The sequence below is a fragment of the Hipposideros armiger genome, unplaced genomic scaffold (assembly GCF_001890085.2).
Source record: "Hipposideros armiger isolate ML-2016 unplaced genomic scaffold, ASM189008v1 scaffold_431, whole genome shotgun sequence".
Classification (NCBI taxonomy): Eukaryota; Metazoa; Chordata; class Mammalia; order Chiroptera; family Hipposideridae; genus Hipposideros; species Hipposideros armiger.
The window spans coordinates 848,575-867,745 of record NW_017731781.1 but is presented as its reverse complement, the minus strand read 5'-3'; the positions used below and the strand labels follow the sequence as shown (position 1 = coordinate 867,745).

At 45.2% G+C, this 19,171-nt stretch overlaps 1 protein-coding gene across 2 annotated transcripts in view; it reads left to right on the top strand.

Moving 5' to 3' along the window:
- The first annotated feature begins 1,104 nt into the window (after positions 1–1,104).
- Positions 1,105–19,171, top strand: part of PELP1 (proline, glutamate and leucine rich protein 1) — a 26,318-nt gene continuing 8,251 nt past the window's right edge. Inside the window, exons 1-5 of one of the 2 annotated variants that reach the window (XM_019665039.1) lie at positions 1,105–1,383; positions 11,661–11,725; positions 12,581–12,686; positions 16,242–16,391; positions 16,620–16,691. In XM_019665039.1, the coding sequence (XP_019520584.1) occupies positions 1,135–1,383; positions 11,661–11,725; positions 12,581–12,686; positions 16,242–16,391; positions 16,620–16,691 (642 nt within the window). In that variant the 5' untranslated portion in view covers positions 1,105–1,134. The remainder of the gene's footprint in view (positions 1,384–11,660; positions 11,726–12,580; positions 12,687–16,241; positions 16,392–16,619; positions 16,692–19,171) is intronic. The other variant, XM_019665038.1, reaches the window with a different exon arrangement.

Genomic DNA, 19,171 nt, shown 5'->3' with positions numbered 1-19,171 from the left:
TCTTGAGTGAGCTCTTAACCAACTGAGCCATTCAGCCGGCCCACACTATCTTATTCTTATCACTTAGAATGGTGCCTGGCATGTAAAAGGTGCTCAATAAATATTTGAGTGTCTGTCAGATGAAAGAGAATGTCTGCTTTTAATTTTGACAGGAACTGGCAACATGCTCTCTAGAAAGGTTGTGTCAATTTACTTCCCTGCCAACCACATAGAATGGTACTTTATACTTTATACATCATCCCAATACTAGGTTTATTTATCTTTTTAAATTTGCAGGGCCTGGGTGTTGTATCATTTCTGTAGTTGTAAATATAGTTAAAAATGTCTATGGTTTCTTTCTTTTTTAAGATTTTATTGGGGATTTGGGGAAGGGGAACAGCGTTCGGGAATCAGTGAAGGAGGACAGACAAGTTGCTTTCCTTTTGTTCTTCAGTCTAGTTGTGGAGGACATCGCTTCACTGGCCCATGTTGGTAATATCATTGCGCTGCTCTTCCCAGGTGAGGCAGTTGCTTGCTGGCCATTCAACAGCCGCTCACGCCAGCTGCCGGCCACGCACGGTAGCTTATGGCAGCCCCACTGCAACCTATGCCTTCACCCTCGATTCAGGGCAGCCCAGCTCCAGGTCCAGCTGTTGTTCACCATCTTAGCAATAGAGGGCGCAGAATCACTGGCCCTCATGTGGGATCCAAACCGGGCCCTGCTGCTCAGAGCTGGCGCCCCAAGCCAACTCTTAACCAATGCACTACTCAGCCGGCCCCAAAAAACGTCTATGATTTCTGACAAGGGGTCCAGTTCCTTAGATATTAGTGCTGCCTAGAACGAAAAGTGCCGGGAGATTCCCTTACCTTAACCGATAGTTTTCGGATTTCAGCGCCTTTTGTCCTGACTACCCGCTCTTTAAGAGCTACTGGCCCGCCCCAGCCTGGCCCACCAGCCAGTCTTTCCCACCCTGGGAACTAAACGCACCAGCCCTCCACCCAGCTCAGGCTCCCTCCCAGCCAGATTCCGGAGTCCAACCTTCTTTCACCCAATGCGCATGACTATAGCCCCCTCCCCACGCCCCCTCCCCACGGGGCGTCAGTCGCGGTGTGTTTGCGTCATCGCGCCACGCCACAATTAGAGCCCCGGTGAAGATGGCGACAGCGGTTCTTAGCGGGCCGTCTGCGGGCTCCGCGGCTGGGGTTCCTGGCGGGACCGGGGGTCTTTCGTCAGTGGGCTCGGTTCCGCGTCTCCGCCTGCTGCTGCTAGAGAGCGTGTCTGGGTTGCTGCAGCCGCGACCGGGGTCCGCCATTGCTCCTGTGCATCACCATGTCCGCTCGGCCTCACATTTGCCCGGGCTCATGTGCCTGTTGCGGCTTCATGGGACGGTGGGCGGGGCCCAGGTGAGTCTGTGGCCTGCGTGCCCGCGGCCCTGTTGGAAGGTTGTCACAGCACCTGTGCGCCAGGTTCACGGTGAATTGTAGCTGCACTAGGGAGGTGGAGGGAAGGAGAGATGGGGGCACAGAGCGGATCCGGGTATCAGTCTGGTAGAGATTCACGCATTTCTTTATCAGCCATGAGTAGGAACTCAGAGGAGAGGATGGGCGTCATTTCTCTATTGCTGGGCCATCGGTAGTCACACATAAATGGGTTCGATTCCAGGCCTGGTCACTCATTAGACCTGTGATGTTAGCTTCTTTTTCCCTCTGGCAGTATCGCTTTTTGGGATTTTTTTCGACTGAGTGAATGCAAGTATTCAACAAATATTTACTGAGCTCTTACTGAGAGCCAAGTACTGGACGCTTATTTCTTGAAGGTGCGATGGTGTTGAACAAAATGTTATAAAACACTCCGAGCATTGTATATAGGGACCACTAACCTAATTTGGAGAGTTGCAGATATTTTTCTGAGGTACTGGAGTTTAAGATGAAACACTCCCCAACCCCCCAACCCCCCAACCCCCCAAAGATGAGTAGGGTTTGGATAGGGAAAGAAAATGGGAGGGACGGTTCAGTCATTGGAAAGGCCCTGTGGTAGGAAGGAACTGAAAAGAAGGGCATTGTGCCTTAGGCTCAGAGGTGGAGGGGAAGAGAGTGGGTGCCATGAGGCTGGTGAGGTGGGTAGGTAGTGGACAGATCATGCAGAGCTTAATCCTCCTTCGGGTGCAACTGATCTCACAGATTCATTGCACACAAAATTTCAAATATCTAACAGTTGAGTATCGTGACTCGACACTTCCGTATCTTTCCCCTCTACCGTAACCTATCGCCAGTCGTGTTTGTGACTTAGTACAGTAAAGACGTATTTCATATTTGAAACTTTGTGTGCAATGAATCTGTGAGATCAGTTGTGCCAAACAGAGGGTTAATAGATTGGCATAGCAGGGTTTTTTCGACTGTACTAAGAGTAGAATCTTACACCCATTCAGTTCTGCAAGCTAGAAACCCAGGTATCATCCATCCTACACACTTTCTTCTTGCTCACACATTTCCACATGCAGTCTATCAAGTCCTGTTGATTTTATCCTCTGAGTAGTTTTTAGGTCTGTCCACTCATTTCTGTATCTTTATCATTGCCCCCATCCTAGCTTGAACCCCCATCTTGTCCAGGTGAAGGTACTATAATAATTCTAAGACATAACATGACTAACCTATGGGAAGTGCTCCTTTAATAATCTCTTTCCCTCCGTCCTCTCAACACTCCCCCAGATTCTCTACCCATCCTTTAAGACCTACGAGTATGTACATGAGGTCCTCCTTGTCCAGGCTTTGTTACTGAGATCAGCTCCATGCTTCCTTCCAGGAAGAGGGTTGTCACAACGTGCTGGGTGGTTCAGTTAGACCCAAATTTATGAGGGGTGACCTCATTATTTATATTAACATTACTTCTCATTGTTGAAGGTGACAAAATTGTGCCTCTGCTATCTCGGCCCAGTTTCAGAAGCAAGAGCTGATTATATATTTTCTCTTCCTTCTAAATCTTCCTCTTCTGATTCATATGGTTCCTAAATATTTCTTAAATATTATCTATTCTGCCTGTAAATGTGTGATTTCTGTCATCATCTCTTTCAAGTCTTCCCGTCCTCAAGGCGAACTACGTGAACTTAATGTCTTGCTTATTTTCTGCAAGTGTCTAAAAGTCTAGTTTAATTTTGAGTAAAGAAGCTAAGAGTGATGTGCGAAGCTAGACCCACCCCCCTTTTAAGATTACCTATACCACATTTTGGGGTATATCCTGCCTTGAATTTTTTTCTACCTGTGTCTCTTGTATTGGGTCTTCAATATATGGAACTGTGTAGTTTTTGCTTCCCCATAGATTTTCATTCAATAAACATTTATTGAGTATCTGTTATGTGTTACCTACTATTTCTTATCTCTAGGTAGATAAATAAGACATAGTCTTTTCCCTCAGAGAATTTCTAGTCTAATTGAGATGAGTAATGAAGGTAAGTAAATAGGCTTGGAGCTTGAGAGAAAAATAATAGATCCATTGATTAATTGGTCCATCCATCTAGGCTTAATCACCAACTTTGCTTTCCCACAGGCACTACACATTCGAGTTCCAAAATGAGGCTACCTCAGCACAGTGCACAATTTCTGGCTTGGATTATAGCAACAATCTCCTAACTGGTTTCCTTGCCTTCACTCTTGCTCTTTTTAATCCATTTCCCACACAGCAGCTAGAGTGAGGTTTCTGAAGGAAAATCCTGATCATGTTTGCCGCCTTTTAAAATCCTTCAGTAAGTACTTGGGCTTTCTTGCCTCTGGGCCCTTGGTATTTACTATTCTACTTGGAATTGCTCTCTGTGCCGCCTACGTCCAAAAATCTTTTCAGTTCTCTGCTTATTTGTCACTGGCTTTGGGAAACCTTTCCAAATCAGCTATGATTAGCTGCTCTTTACTGCACCATATTGAAATTATTTATTCATTTTATATATACATACAGCCTCCCTCCTTCACGGCCACACAACTTGGCTTTGATTTGTTTTGTTTTTGTGTGTAACTAGAAGAAAAATTTATGGAAAATTTCAGATGATACAGAAGTAGAGAAAATAGTGTTTTGAACCACACCACCCACACTCCATCATCCAGATTGAACAATGAACATTTTACTAGTCTTATTTCATCCAACCTCTGCTTCCCCGCCCCTCCCACCCCCCACCCCCTAACCCCGTAGCATTTTAAAGCAAATCCCAGATCTCATTTCCCCTATAACTGCATGTGCTTTGAGGGACAGTGTCTTGTTCTGCCTTGTGTCTCCAGGGCTTCGTACTGTCCCATTCTCCACCAGTAGCCAGTGATTTAAAAAAATATATCAATAGGATTGCAGCATTCTCCTGCTTAAAACCATACAGTAACTTATCACTGCAGAAGGGCCTACATAATGAGCTTGTTTTTACCTCTTGGCCTCATCTTATATGACTCCCTGCCTGTCTTAACTATACTCCAGCCACCCAAGCTAATCTCTTTTTTATTTGTTTGTTTTTTAAGATTTTTATTGGGGAATTGGGGGATGGGAACAGCACTGGGGAATTTGGGGAAGGGGAACAGACAAGTTGCTGTCCTTTTGTTCTTCTGTCTAGTTGTGGAGGACGTTGCTTCACTGGCCCAAGTTGGCACCATCACTGCGCTCTTCCCGGGTGAGGCAGATCAGTCGCCAGCTTCTGGACGACCGCTCACGGCGGCTACTGGCCGCTCACACTGGCTGCTGGCTACACATGGTAGCCCATGGCAACCCACTGCCACAGGGACTGCAGCCTACGCCATCGTGGCAACTCAAAGCAGCCCAGCTCTAGGTTGAGCTGTTGTTCAGCATCTTAGCTGTAGAGGGCAGTGTCACTGGCCCTCATATGTGGGATCCGAACCAGGGCCCTCTGGCGTCCCAAGCCAGTTCTTAACCATTGTGCCAGTTGGCTGGCCCCAAGCTAATCTCTTGAGCATGCTGAGGCCACTGCTCATTAGTTCCTTTACTCTTTGCTGGGAAACTCATGGGAAGGTGAGCTGCTTATTTAGGTGTCAACTTACGTGTCACCATTTCAGAGGAGTCTTTCCTGACCACCCCTTCTTAAAATAAAACAGCATTTCTCGTTCCACTTCATTCTTTTTCACATTACCCTGCTTTGTTTCTTTCCTAGCATTTATCACTGTTTGAAAGAATTTAACTCATTTATTTTTGTCATGTTCTCTTTTCCCTTCTTATCCAGTTTAAATTCCATTACAGTCACTTCCTTGTCCCTCTCCTTTCATTGAACTTGCCTGGCAATTCCCTGTCTGTATTAAATCCAACTCTGTTTATTCTTGCTTGCACATGCACAGCTCAGTACTGCTTGAGAAAAACATGTATCCTTGCTGACTGGTCTCAGTTTAAATTCATGGCCATCATCATCTCAGGTGGACCCTTAATGTTGCCTAGCAATCCTGTTACTTTCCATTTTCCCAGACAACCTCTGATTATTTATCGCCATCCTTGCTTTTAGCTAATGACCTCACTTCCCATTTCACTAAAAAAGTAGAAGCAGTAAGATGAAAATTCCCATAGGTTTCCACCACCTTATCTGCCCGCTTTACTGCATCTGTGTCCATATGCTCTGCATTCCCTCCCATTACTAGGGATGAACTGGTCCGTGCTCCTATCTAAGGTCATCCTTCTGCTTGTGCACCAGCTCTATTCCCTTTCTACTTATACAAGTTCATTGCTTTAGCAGTTCTCTTCCACTTCTCCATCATCAGATTTTCCCTCTCTGTTGAGTCATTTTTATCAGCATACAGCTCAAAATTGTTTTAAAAAAATCCCACTCCAGCTCCTGTCCCATTTCTCTACTTTATGGCAAAACTTGCCATTTTGATTCTTGTTTGTACTTGGCTGTCTTTGATTCTCCTTCCATTCTTTTTTAAAATAACTACTTTGAAATAATTTAAAGTTTATAGAATATTTGAAAGAATAATTTAAAGAATTCCTGTATACCCTTCACTCACATTCCTAAATGTTAACTTTTTTTTTTTTTAATTTTTTATTGAGGAACAGTATTTTTCCAGGACCCATCAGCTCCAAGTCAAGTAGTTGTTTCATTCTAGTTGTGGAGGGTACGACTCAATGGCCCATGTGGGATCTAACCAGCAACGTTGATGTTATGAGCACTGCACTCTAACCAGCTGAGCTAACCGGCCGCCCCTTAAATGTTAACATTTTAAGTACATATTTGTTTTGTCATTCTCTGTATATATTGGGTTGTCAGAAAAGTCATGATGTATTTTTTTTTTTTTTCGTTGCAAAAATGTGTCATGACTTTTCTGACAACCCAGTATTTTTTTTGGGTTGGTGTAGCATAAGTTGCAGACATAATGCCTTCTACCTCTAAATACTTCAGTGTGTATTTCCTTAAAACAGGACATTCCTTTACATAACCACATTTTATCATCAAAATCAGAAAATTAACATTGATACAATACATGATTTAACCTGTGTATCTTAATTAAGTTTTGTATTATAAATTATCCTAAAAGTGTCTTTTATAGCAAAAGAAAAATTTCTAATCCAGGATTCAATGTAAAAATCACACATTGCATTTATTTCTCATGTCTCTTTAATCTTTTTTAATCTGAAGTAGTTCCTCAGTCTTTGTCTTATGAGCTTCACATTTTTCAAGAGTACAGGATATTTTATATATAGCATGTCCCTCAGTTTGGTTTGTTTGCTGCTTCCTGTTGATTCAGGTTATACATTTTTGGCAGCAACACTACAGAAATGACATTCTGGATACATCATATCAGGAGGAACATAATGTCTCTTTGTCCCATTACAGGTGATGTTAACTTTGATCACTGGCATAAGTTGGTATCTGCCAGGTTTCTTCACTGTCAAGTTACAGTTTTCCTTTTGTAATTAGTAATTGTCCCGTGGTGAGATACATAAAATTTCTTGTGTCTTGTCAATCTTTCACCCACTTGTTTTAGCATCCATTAAAGATTCTTCCCTGAATGAATTATTACTATAATGGTTGTCCTATAGAACTCATTCCATTTAGGCTTTCAACTTAACCACTTCACCGAAACACCCCTTTGTTGGGTCATATGGTAATTCTTTTTTTTTTTTTTTTTTAAAGATTTTTTTATTGGGGAATTGGGGAAAGGGGAACAGGCAAGTTGCTGTCGTTTTGTTCTTCAATCTAGTTGTGGAGGATGTTGCTTCACTGGCCCAAGTTGGCACCATCATTGCGCTCTTCCCGGGCGAGGCAGTTCAGTCGCCGGCTTCTGGATGGCCGCTCACACTGGCTGCTGACTATATACAGTAGCCCATGGCAACCCACTGCCACAGGGGTTGCAGCCTACGCCGTCGCCGGCGAGTCACGGCAGCCCAGCTCCAGGTTGAGCTGTTGTTCAGCATCTTAGCTGTGAAGGGCAGTGTCACTGGCCCTGAAGGGCAGTGTCACTGGCCCTCATATGTGGGATCCGAACCAGGGCCCTCTGGCGTCCCAAGCCAGCTCTTAACCATCGCGCCACTCGGCCGGCCCCATATGGTAATTCTTGAAGGTAATCAGTGATCTTCCAGATACTAAGTTCAAAGGCCAAATTTGGGTCCTCATATCACCTGACTTATCTGTAGCATTATAGAGTTGCTCACTCTTTCCTTGCAAAATTTTCTTCACTTGCCTTGTGGGTTACCACTCGCTCTTGCTTCTCCTTTTACCGTTCTCTCTTGGCCCTTCTTGTCTTTACTGGTTCGCCTTCACTTCTCTGACTGCTAAATATTTGAGTGCCTATGAACCCAGTTCTTATACTGCTTTTTTCACTCCCTCAGTGAGCTAATTGAACTTCATGACTAACAACTCCCAAATTCATACTCTAACTAGGATTTCTATCGCCAGACTCATTTACCCAACATCTATTTGGCATCCATATTTTAATGTTAAATAGATATCTCAGACTGAAACTGAGTTCCTGATTCTCACCCCCAAAACCTGCTCTTCCTGCAATATTCCTCCTCTTAGTAAATGCTAGTTGCTAAAGGGAAAAATCTTGTTATCTTTGCCTTCATCTCCTACCCATATCCAGTTTGTTGGCTGTACCATTAGAATATATCCAGAACTTGATGCTTTGTATCCCTACTCTTACCATACTCTTTAAGCTGTATCATCTCTCTCCTGGATTATTACAACAACCTCTTGCTTCTGCCTTCACAACAAGGCAAGACAGGTGTTGTTGATGTGTTTTTAAAAAATAAATCGTGGGCCGGCCGAGTGGCGCGATGGTTAAGAACTCGCTTGGGATGCCAGAGGGCCCCGGTTCGGATCCCACATGTGAGGGCCAGTGACACTGCCCTCCACAGCTAAGATGCTGAACAACAGCTCAACCTGGAGCTGGGCTGCCGTGAGTTACCGGCGACGGCGTAGGCTGCAGCCCCTGTGGCAGTGGGTTGCCATGGGCTACCGTATGTAGCCAGCAGCCAGCGTGAGCGGCCAGCAGCCACAGTGATCGGCCGTCCAGAAGTCGGCGACTGATCTGCCTCGCCCAGGAAGAGCACAATGATGGTGCCAACTTGGGCCAGTGAAGCAACGTCCTCCACAACTAGACTGAAGAACAAAACGACAGCAACTTGTCTGTTCCCCTTCCCCTAATTCCCCAGCACTGTTCCCATCCCCCCAATTACCCAATAAAAATCTTAAAAAAAAAAAAATCGTAAGTCAGACAGTAACTTTGCCCCACGCCTCTCTCACCCCATGACTTTTATTCAGAGTAAAAGGCAGCAGTTGCCTATACAGCTCCACAAGGTCTGGCCCTGCTGCTGGAACCTTCTTTTTTATTACTCCCCTCTCCCTGGCTTACTTTTCTCCAGTGACAGTTCACCTCCTTGTCAGTCTTCAGATATGCAAAGTTTGCTGTCATCTCACTGCCTCTGCTCTTTTTCTCTCTGCCTAGAACAATCTTTTTTTTCAGTATGCTTTTTTTAAAAAAAGCTTTATTAAGATGTAATTCACCATATAACTCACCCATTTAAAATGTACAATCCTGTGATTTTTAGTATGTTTGTGGAGTTGTGCAACGATCACCATGACCAGTTTCAGAACATTTTCATTACTCCGAAAGGAAACTACCCATCAGTAGTCACTCTCCATTTCCCCTCACCCCCTCTTATGCCCTTCAGACCTAGGCAACCGTTGATCTACTTTTTGTCTCTGTGGGTTTGACCATTTCATATAAATGAATCAACAGTATGTGGCCTTTTGGGTCTGGCTTCTTTCACTTAGCACAATGTTCTAAGGTTCATCCATGTCCCAGAATGTCATTCCTTTTTTTTTAAGATTTTATTGGGGAATTGGGGAAGGGGAACAGCCAAGTTGTTGTCCTTAAATCTTAGTTGTGGAGGGCGTAGCTAGCTCAGCTCCCAAGTTTAGTCGCCATCCAGCCACCCGTTGGCAGCTTGTGGCCACTCAGCTCAAGGTGCTTTGTTCAATCTTAGTTGCGGGTGGGTGAGCCCACCATCCCATGCGGGAGTCGAACCGGAAACCTTGTTGCTAAGAGCGCATGCTCTAACCACTGGGCCATCCAGCCGCCCTGTCTGCAGCTCAGGGCAGCTTAGCTCAAGGTGCCATGTTCAATCTTAGTTGCGGGTGGGTGTAGTCCACCATCTCATGAGGAAGTCAAACCGGCAACCTTGTTGTTAGGAGCACGGGCTCTCACCAGCTGAGCCATCCTGCCACCTGTTGGCAGCTCAGCGGCAGCTCAGCTCGGGCACAGCTCACTGGCCCATGTAGGAATCCAACCTGTGACCCTGTTGCTCAGAGCTCGCGCTCTTAACCAACTGAGCCACTCGGCTGGCCCTGTCATTTTTTTTTTATCTGAATAATTCATTGTATGGATGTACTACATTTTGTTTATCTAGTCATCAATTGATGGATATTTGGGTTGTTTCCAATTTTTGGCTATTATGAATAAAGCTGTGAACGTTCATATATAAGTTCTTGTGAGAACATATGTTTTCATTTCTCTTGGGCATATACCTAGGGCGGAACTGCTGGGTCATATGGGTAACTACTGGTATTTATAACCTTTTGAGAACTGCTAGACTGACTTTTTCAAATAGGCTGCATCATTTTATGTTCCTATTAGCAGTGAATGAGGGTATCAGTGTTTCTTGCTCTCACTTTCCTTTAGTTCTCGGCTCAAATGGCCTTTTTAGAGAAGGCTTTTGTGCCTACTGTACATAAGATACTATTCCATCCATTCCTGCCCTTCCTTAGTCTGTTTTATTCTTCCTCGTGGCACTTTGCACCATCCAACATGCTCTTTATTTATTTATTTTTAAAGATTTTATTGGGGAATTGGGGGAGGGGAACAGCGTTGGAGAATCGGGGAAGGGGAACAGTCAGGTAGACAAATTGCTGTTTTGTTCTTCAGTCTAGTTGTGGAGGACATTGCTTCACTGGCCCATGTTGGTATGATCATTGCGCTCTTCCCGGGTGAGGCAGATCAGTCGCCGGTCATTGGTCGCCTGCTCATGGTGGCTCATGGCAGCTCTCTCCTGCTGCTGGCCACTCACGTAGCTCACGGCAGCCTGCTGCAGCCTATGCTGTCGCTGGCGACTCACAGCAGCCCAGCTCCAGGTTGAGCTTCTGTTGTTCATCATCTTAGCTGTAGAGGGTGCAGCGTCACTGGCCCTCATGTGGGATCTGAACCGCGGCTCTGCTGCTCAGAGCTGGCGCTCCCAAGCGAGCTGTTAACCAGCTGAGCCACTCGGCGGCCCCAACATGCTATTTATTATTTCGTCATTTGTTTAGTTTCTGTCTCCTCTAACTAGAATATAAGCTCCCCAGCATCTGAAACCGTGTTTTACACGAAGTAGATGTTAAATAAATATTTATTGAGTAAATGAATGAACATTTTCCTTCATGAGAGCAGGGACCTTATTTATTGGGTTGTCGGAAAAGTCATGACGCATTTTTGCAATGAAAAACAGAAAAAATACATCATGACTTTTCTGACAACCCAGTATTTTATTTGGCTCTGTATTCCTTCACTTGACTCAGTACATAATATATGTTTGTTGAAAGAATGAGTGAGTACAGTTGGGGTGATGCAGGGGCCCTGAGAGGAGTCTGACCATTCAGTGGATGGAGAGGTTACTTGTGGGAGGGCTGAGGAGGCTCTCAGAATGTGAGAAGAGAGGGTTGGAAGGAGGCTCCGGTTAATTAGTCCTGCATTGGCATTCTTAACAGCTCTAAGGCAGCAGGGGCAGGAGGAGGGGGGTTTGTGTGGGGGTGAAGGAGGAAGGGTAACAGATGAGTGCAGTGTCCATTCAGCAAGCATATATGGAAGTCTCCTCTGTGCTAGGTGCTGCTCATGGATGCACAGGTGAAGCAGACCTGTCTTTGAGGTCTGGTAGCTGGGATGAGTTGGGCTGTCCTATGTATAGCACTAATTTGTTGGGAGAAGGTAGCTGGGAAGTGGGAGAAGGGGTCAGGCAAGACATAACATGAGGAAAGCCTGTGGAACAGGCTGCTGTGTCTGCCACTTACTGAAAATAGGGCAAAGGCTGAAGGCCTCTAGAGGAGTGGTCTTTTGGCCTTAAAGGAGGTGTGACTTCAGAAAAGGCTTCATAGGTGCCAGGACAGGAAAGGGCTTGGAGAAATTCTGCATCTTTAGCATCCTGTTCCTGACTCACTTCCCTGTTTTCTTTCCTCCAGAGCCTTTCAGCTGTTGGGGCGTTAGTGGGTCTCAGTAATGCACGTCTCGGTTCTATCAAAACTCGGTAAGTCTTTAACCTTGTTTTTTTTCCTCCAGGGGGATGTTCCCTTACGAAGCGATCTATACATCTGTCCATCCATTTTCACCACTCCATGGATTCAAGAGATTTCTCCATTCTCAAGAGACTGGAGAGTCATTCTTTTTTTTTTTTAAGATTTTTATTGGGGAATTGGGGGGATGGGAACAGTGCTGGGGAATTGGGGAAAGGGGAACAGACAAGTTGCTGTCGTTTTGTTCTTCAATCTAGTTGTGGAGGACGTTGCTTCTCTGGCCCAAGTTGGCACCATCATTGCGCTCTTCTCTGGCGAGGCAGATCAGTCGCCGGCTTCTGGACGGCCGCTCACTGCGGCTGCTGGCCGCTCACACTGGCTGCTGGCCACACACGGTAGCCCATGGCAATCCACTGCCACAGGGACTGCAGCCCACGCCGTCGCCGGCGACTCATGGCAGCCCAGCTCCAGGTTGAGCTGTTGTTCAGCATCTTAGCTGTGGAGGGCAGTGTCACTGGCCCTCATATGTGGGATCCGAACCGGGGCCCTCTGGCATCCCAAGCGAGTTCTTAACCATCGCGCCACTCGGCCGGCCCTGGAGAGTCATTCTTTTCATAAGCTTGCTTGAATTGAATCCCACCTATTCCAGCTCCCAAGTTCCCTATGCCCCACCTGGGATTTCCTCTGTTCCCTTTTTTCCTTCCTGCCGGTACCTCACTCAAAGTCCTCCAAGTATTTCAGGAGCTAGAAACCACAGTGACCTGGAGATGAAGTCTTGTTGTAGTCCAGTGAGAGTAAAAGAGTAGTAGATAGCTTTCTCTGAAGTCTTGCCTCCACTCACTTGTTGTCACTCACTTCTTTCCTATGAGGTTTGATGGCCTCTGTCTGCTGTCCCTGCTGGTGGCGGAGAGCTCCACAGAGATGTTCCAGCAGCACTGTGTCTCCTGGCTTCGGAGCATTCAGCAGGTCTTGCAGGTAAGGATTTAGCTGCCGCCCCCTCCCTCCCCCAGCCATCCCTTATTCTCCATTCTGGATGTGGTGTATTCTGTGGCCTGGACATTTAGTTCTGAGGACAGAATAATTAGAAGCAGTTTCCTGATAGAAGGGAGGATAAGCTTCAAATAGAAATCCTTTTAAACTTTTTGATATTTTTATCTACTGGGTTATTTTTAACCTATATGACCTTTTACACACTGTAACCTCTGACTGTTTCACTTCTCGTTAGCTTTTCTAATGAGTAACATCTCTGAAGTTCCTTTTTCCAGGTGTTTAATTTTCATTTTTTTGCCTACTCCTTTATTTTAACATTTTAACTGTTTTTCTGCTCTTACATTCTTTGATAACCTGTCCATTTAGTTCTTCAACAAGAATATTCTGAGCACATGTGGCAGGCTGTGTGCTAAGCTCTGGAGGACAGTGGTAAGATGGACTTGGACCCTGCTTTCATGATGCTTGGAGTCTAACGCATGGGTTGGGAAGCTTTCTATGAAATAAATGTTTACAGATAGTAAATGTTTTAGGTTTTACGAACCACATGGTTTCTATGGCATATTGTTTGTTAGTTTTCCAACCCTTTAAAAATGTAAAAATCATTTTTAGCTTGTAGGCCATGCAAAAACAGGCACCCACAGATCATAGTTTGCTGATCCTTATTCTAGTGGAAGAGATTTTAATTGAATAATTATACCGGTAAGTGTGAAATGATAAACGGAGGTATGGAGGTAAAGAATATAGTCCTCTAAAAACATGTAACAAGAGAATCTGATCCATTCTGAAGTGGTATAGGTGATGATGATCAGCATCAGTGTTTCAGAGAGGGCTTTTCTGAACTGATGAGTAGGAGTAAATTGGGCTAAAAAAGTGTTCTGAGTGTGCAAAAACCCTGAGAGAAGAGGAGTTTGGCCCATTTGAAGAATTGTAAGCATGCTGTTGTGGCTGGGGCTGATGGCGTGCGACCAGGGAGGTAGATGGGTGGGGCCCATCTGTGGTGGTGTAGGCATGTTAAGGAGTTTGGTTTTTATTCTTGAAATTGTGGGAATTCATGGAAGGTTTTAAGCAGGGGTGAGGAAGAGGCAGTGGTGGTGGGGACATGATCAAATTTTCATTTGAAAAGACCACTCTGGATGCTCTGTGGAGAAAGGACTACAAAGGAGCCAGAATGGAAGCAGAAAGAGCACGTGGAAGGCTGCTGAAGTAACCTAGGAGAACATTCACAGTAGCTTATGTTAGGATGGCGGTAGTAGAAATAAATGAGAAGTAGATGAGTTCGAGAGAGAGTTAGAGGCAAAGTGGACAGGTCCTGATGACGGAGCTCGGTCAGGGAGAGGATGTGTCCAGGAGGACTTCGGGATTTCAGAACACTGGAAGACAGCCAGGTTCAAAGGCAAGGGGTAAAAATACCATGAGTATGGCCTTAATTCAGTAGAAGCCCTCTTCGTAAGCATACCCCTGATCTGGTGTGAGTGGAAGTGGCCAGGTGTCTCAGAGTATTAACCTTGAGGGTTCAGTGGGTGGGGGGACTCCAGTCATTGTGTTCACAAAGGGGAAGAGTCTTCAGCATTTAGATGGCAGTTGGAAGTGAGGATGAGGACGAGATGATCAAGGTGAGTCCTTTTACGGACTGGATTTTAAGGCACTCCACATTTAATGGTCAGATAGAGGGCAATGAGCTTACCAAGGAAAATGAGACAGAGCAGCAGAGAGGAGACAGCTAGGCTTGTGAGTTGGATGGAATCCAAGGGAAGAGAGAGGAATCCTTTCTGTTTATGCCCCTCTGAGGTGGAACAAGATGAGGCCTGAAAATTGTTTATCAGATTCAGCAACTCAAAGGGCTATAGGACTGGAGTCAGTGTTTTTGGTGGGGCAGTCTACATGGAGGCCAGATTGCCTGGAATGAGAATTGAGTGTGAAAAGGAATAGAAATAGGGAAGATAGGCAATCCTTTAAAATGTTTGGCTCTAATGGTAAGGAAGAGAAATAACTGACATAGCACGATTGCAGTACGGGCTTAAAAGAAGGATTTTAATGGGCTGGCTGAGTGGCGCGTTGATTGGGAGCTGGCTTAGGGCCCCAGCCTGAGCAGCAGGGCCCTGGTTCAGATCCCACATGAGGGCCAGTGACACTGCCCTCTACAGCTAATATGGTGAACGGCAGCTTGACCTGGAGCTGGGCTGCCTGAGTCGCCGATGACGGTGTAGGCTGCAGCCCCTGCTGCAGTGGGTTGCCATGGGCTACAGTATGTAACCAGCAGCCAGCGTGAGCGGCCAGCAGCCGGTGTGAGCTGCCAAGAGCCACCGTGAGTGGCCGTCCAGACGCTGGCGACAGATCTGTCTCACCCAGGAAGTGTGCAGTGATGGTGCCATCTTGGGCCAGTGAAGCGGTGTCCTCCACAACTAGACTGAGGAACAAAGGGACAGCAACTTGTCTGTTCCCCTCCCCCAATTCCCCAATAAAATCTTTAAAAAAAAAAAGAAGGATTTTAAGATAGGAGAAACTTGAGCTTGCATAAATGTCAGTGGGAAGAATCCATTTAAGAGGGACTGGTCAGAAATACAGGAGAGAGGGCTAGTTAGTAGTGTAGGGTTCTGAGAAGAAGGGAGGGGATTGTCTCTAAAGCACAGTGGAGGGATTATTTTGCGTAGGAGGGGACCTACCTCCTCTAGTGTGACAGGAGGAGGGAAGAAGGTGGGTGAGGATGAAGATAGAGTTTTCAGGTTTGGTAGTGGGAAGCTGAGGGAGTGCCCATCTTTGGGCTTCAGTTTTCTCTGTGAAGTTGCAGGTTAGGTTATGCAGAATGACAGTGGTAGCAGAGAGTTAACCAGGGAGAAGTGCAGTCGGATTACTGGACAGTGTTGAGGGCCCGTTAGTAGTTGGTAGGCCCAACTTCTTATTTTCTCAATAAGCATTCTTATTTGGCTCAAATAAACTCTTACATAAATTTAAAAAAATAAAAGCATTCTTATTTGTCTCTTTGGCACAGGGCTGTCTCTGGTTTAGCAGGAGCTATGTGCTGAATCCTTTTTCCTTTAGATACATGGTAATTTTCTAGGGAAGTCTTTCTAAATTCAAACCTTTATTTCTCCATGAGTTCAAGGGTAGGTTTGAGCCAACTAGGAGAGATGGGGTAGTTTAGTTGTGGCTGAGACTTTTTTTTTTTTCAGTCTGAGAGTACTCTTCTCTATTCCATTCCAGGGAAATGTAGTATGGGAGAATCAAGGTCTTGAGCTTTTCCAGTTAGATCTTTAAGGTGTGGCTTTGTTACTTTTTTTTCCCCACACAAATTCCTAGGACTCCAGATAACCCTAATACTACAATGTAAACAAATACTGTCCTTTCTGTAGGCAAATACGTTCCTTTTGGATACTCTATAGCTTTAATGCACTGTATTCCTAGTGGATCTAATGGTAATATTGACATTAACTGTGAACTGTGGTGTTTCTCAAAAACTCCATGCTGTCAGACCTCTCAGTCCTCCTCCTCTTGGTGACCATGAGGGTGAGATTGGAAGCATGAGGTGCTGTTGCTCTTTAGTCCCAGGACCCACCTCCCACAATGGAGTTGGCTGTGGCTGTTCTGAGAGACCTGCTTCGATATGCAGCCCAACTTCCTACACTCTTCCGGGACATCTCCATGAACCACCTCCCTGGCCTTCTCACCTCCCTACTGGGCCTCAGACCAGAGGTGAGACACCTCCAGCCCCCGCCCCTTGGCCTCTCGCAGTGCCAGCCTCACTCAGACCACTTGGATTAAAGAATGTGATGGGAAGTGATTGGGGAATAGGATCAAAGAAGTGAGAAGAGGGGAGGGCCAAGAGAAAATGTATGGAGGAGGGACCTTGAGGGGTGGTAGGGTGTAGATGGAGTCTGGGGGCAGTGGGCTCTTACTGCTTCCTTTCTGTTTTTCCCACAGTGTGAGCTCTCAGCACTGGAGGGAATGAAGGCGTGTATGACCTATTTTCCTCGGGCTTGTGGGTCTCTCAAAGTAAGTATCCTTGGAAATGCCTCTTCCCGCCTACGTAAGCCAAAAGCTAAAAAGCTGTCTTAATTCAGATTCCATTGCTGAGACTTCCAAGCACCTGTCTTCTGATTGTTCTATTGCCAATCTCCACAGCTATAATTATACCAACTTGTAGCACTTTCCATGCATTATCTCATTTAATCCTCACAGATGAAGAAGTTGAAATTAAATAACTTGCCTAAGGTCAATAGAGCTAGAAACCAAATCTGATGCCAAAGCCCAGGCCTTTAACCATGGGCTCTTTCCTCTTTCTGCTCGGCCTTCTCTGTACCTCTAGAGTGCCCTGCCTGTTTGTCCTCCACCCTATCTTACTTTATTCCTAAAGCTCTTATAATTCCCTGCAGGAGGCCTTCCCGATTTATTACTCCCTATAACAACTTCACCTGCACATCTCTCTCCTTCTGTTCCTGACTAAGCGCCCTCTGTCGCTTCCCCTGACCCTTTCCCCCAAGCTGCCAAGCTGTCATGACCCATGCAAGGTGGCTATACAGCAGAGCCTTATTAGGTCAAAAAGGCAGGGTGTACGCGGGTCATGTGGGGGAAGAGGCCAGTAAAAGAATGAGTCGTTTTCAAGGAGCTACGATAACAGATACGAATAGTTAAAATCTGCCAAGGCAGTAACAGTTAAATAGGGCCTCTTGTAATTGGAACATCTGTTGTTTGCAGTATAATTGGATGGCAACTAGTACCTAAGAACAAATAGGCATTCTCCCGTACATTAAATGTTCTCTTGTTTTGTTATACTCATCATTGCTTGACAAACCATTGGGCATCCCCTTACTCAGATGGAAACACAAATCTACATAGAGAACTGGAATTAGCGGCAATTTAATAATCTTTTTGTATAACTGATGTTGTGAACTGTATGGACCATCAGTATTATCAATTAAGGGGGAGTTTACTATTCAGATGATCTTGAAAGTGAGATTGCATGGTTCTATGACCAAATCAAGAAAGGAAAAGGGAACTGGGATTTAGTAGGTACCCACAATGTAACAGGCACCCTGCTGACTGACTGAGACGTGTCATCTCATTTTATCATTATAGTAATTGTGTGGAGTTGGTGTCACCGAACTAAACAGAGGAAACAGGCCCAGAGGGGTTTTTTTTAACTAACTTAACCCAAGGCTATATACTGGGAGCTGGGAAACCAGAATGTGGGCCACATCTGTTTGCCCCTAAAGCCTGTGTTTTTTCCACGTACCCAAATTCCCTACAAGCGTTTTAAGGACGTAGACAGGATTGGCAGTTAGGCTTCCCTGATGCCAGCTCTGATCAGTTGTTGTGGCTTGAGGATTGTGAGCCATACGCAGAGCTCTGGATACACGTGCTGTAATCTGGGAGTGCTGTCTGCAGTGGCTTTAGTAACTGGCTACTTAAAATATCTGAAAAGTTCCCTAGCAGATGACATTTCTCAGTGAATGCAGGGCCATGTCTGATGTTGATTCTTTGTTTTCATATGAATGCCGCTAATGACAGATCATAGAATTTTGGGGGTAGGTAGGGCAAGATTTTTGTCAAGAAGACATTTGGAGTAACTCACGGATTTTACTAAAGTTTCGAAAGTTGTTTTTTTTCTAACTAAAGTTTTACTAAGTTTAGTAAAAATTGCCTTTCTTCTAAAATGTTCATTGTGAGTGGTCTGGAGAATTCTTCTATAATTCACAACTTTTTGTCAGATGTGTAGTTTTTGCAGTTAGGGCCTGTGTTTTGGGTATCCTTTTCAAACTAAACAACAGAGCTTTCATATGTTGTTAACAGGGTGTGTATGCCTTTATTTCTCTAAGAATGAAGTGTCATCTGGAGCATGTCCAGCTGTTGAGGATTTGGCTTTTTCTGTTGCCAACATGTCAGATAAGAACCTTTTTGTGCAAAGGCCCCAGGGGCAATTTGTACTTGGAAAATCCTCCAGACCAGTGCTTAGGAAACTGATAATTGCCATTTTGGAGTGTTTATCTGTTCTCTGTACCATCCCCCAGAAGCTCCCAGGGCAGTTGCAATCTCAAAGTTTAGGATTACTCCTCTCAAATGATGTATCTTTAGCATTCTGAGTCCCTGAAGTCTCTCCAGTTATAGGCTTTACCTCCTCCTCCTTGCCAAATTGATTAGGAGTTCCTTGGAATGAGTGGAAAGACTAATCCCATTCTTGAGAAATACCTAGGACATGCTGTATGTGTGTGTGTGTGTGTGTGTGTGCGCGCGTGTGCACGTGCACACATGCTTGCATTTCAAGTAAAATGTTCCAAGTGGGCCTGTGGGTCACCTGGGCAGACCTGTGGTCAGAGCCATGTCCCTGTACTCTACCATATTGCAGGCACATAAGCAGAATTCTGTCGGCCTCAGCCCAGCTTTTTTTTTTTTTTTTTTTTTAAAGATTTTTATTGGGGAATTGCGGGGAGGGGAACAGCGCTGGGGAATTGGGGGAAGGGGAACAGACAAGTTGC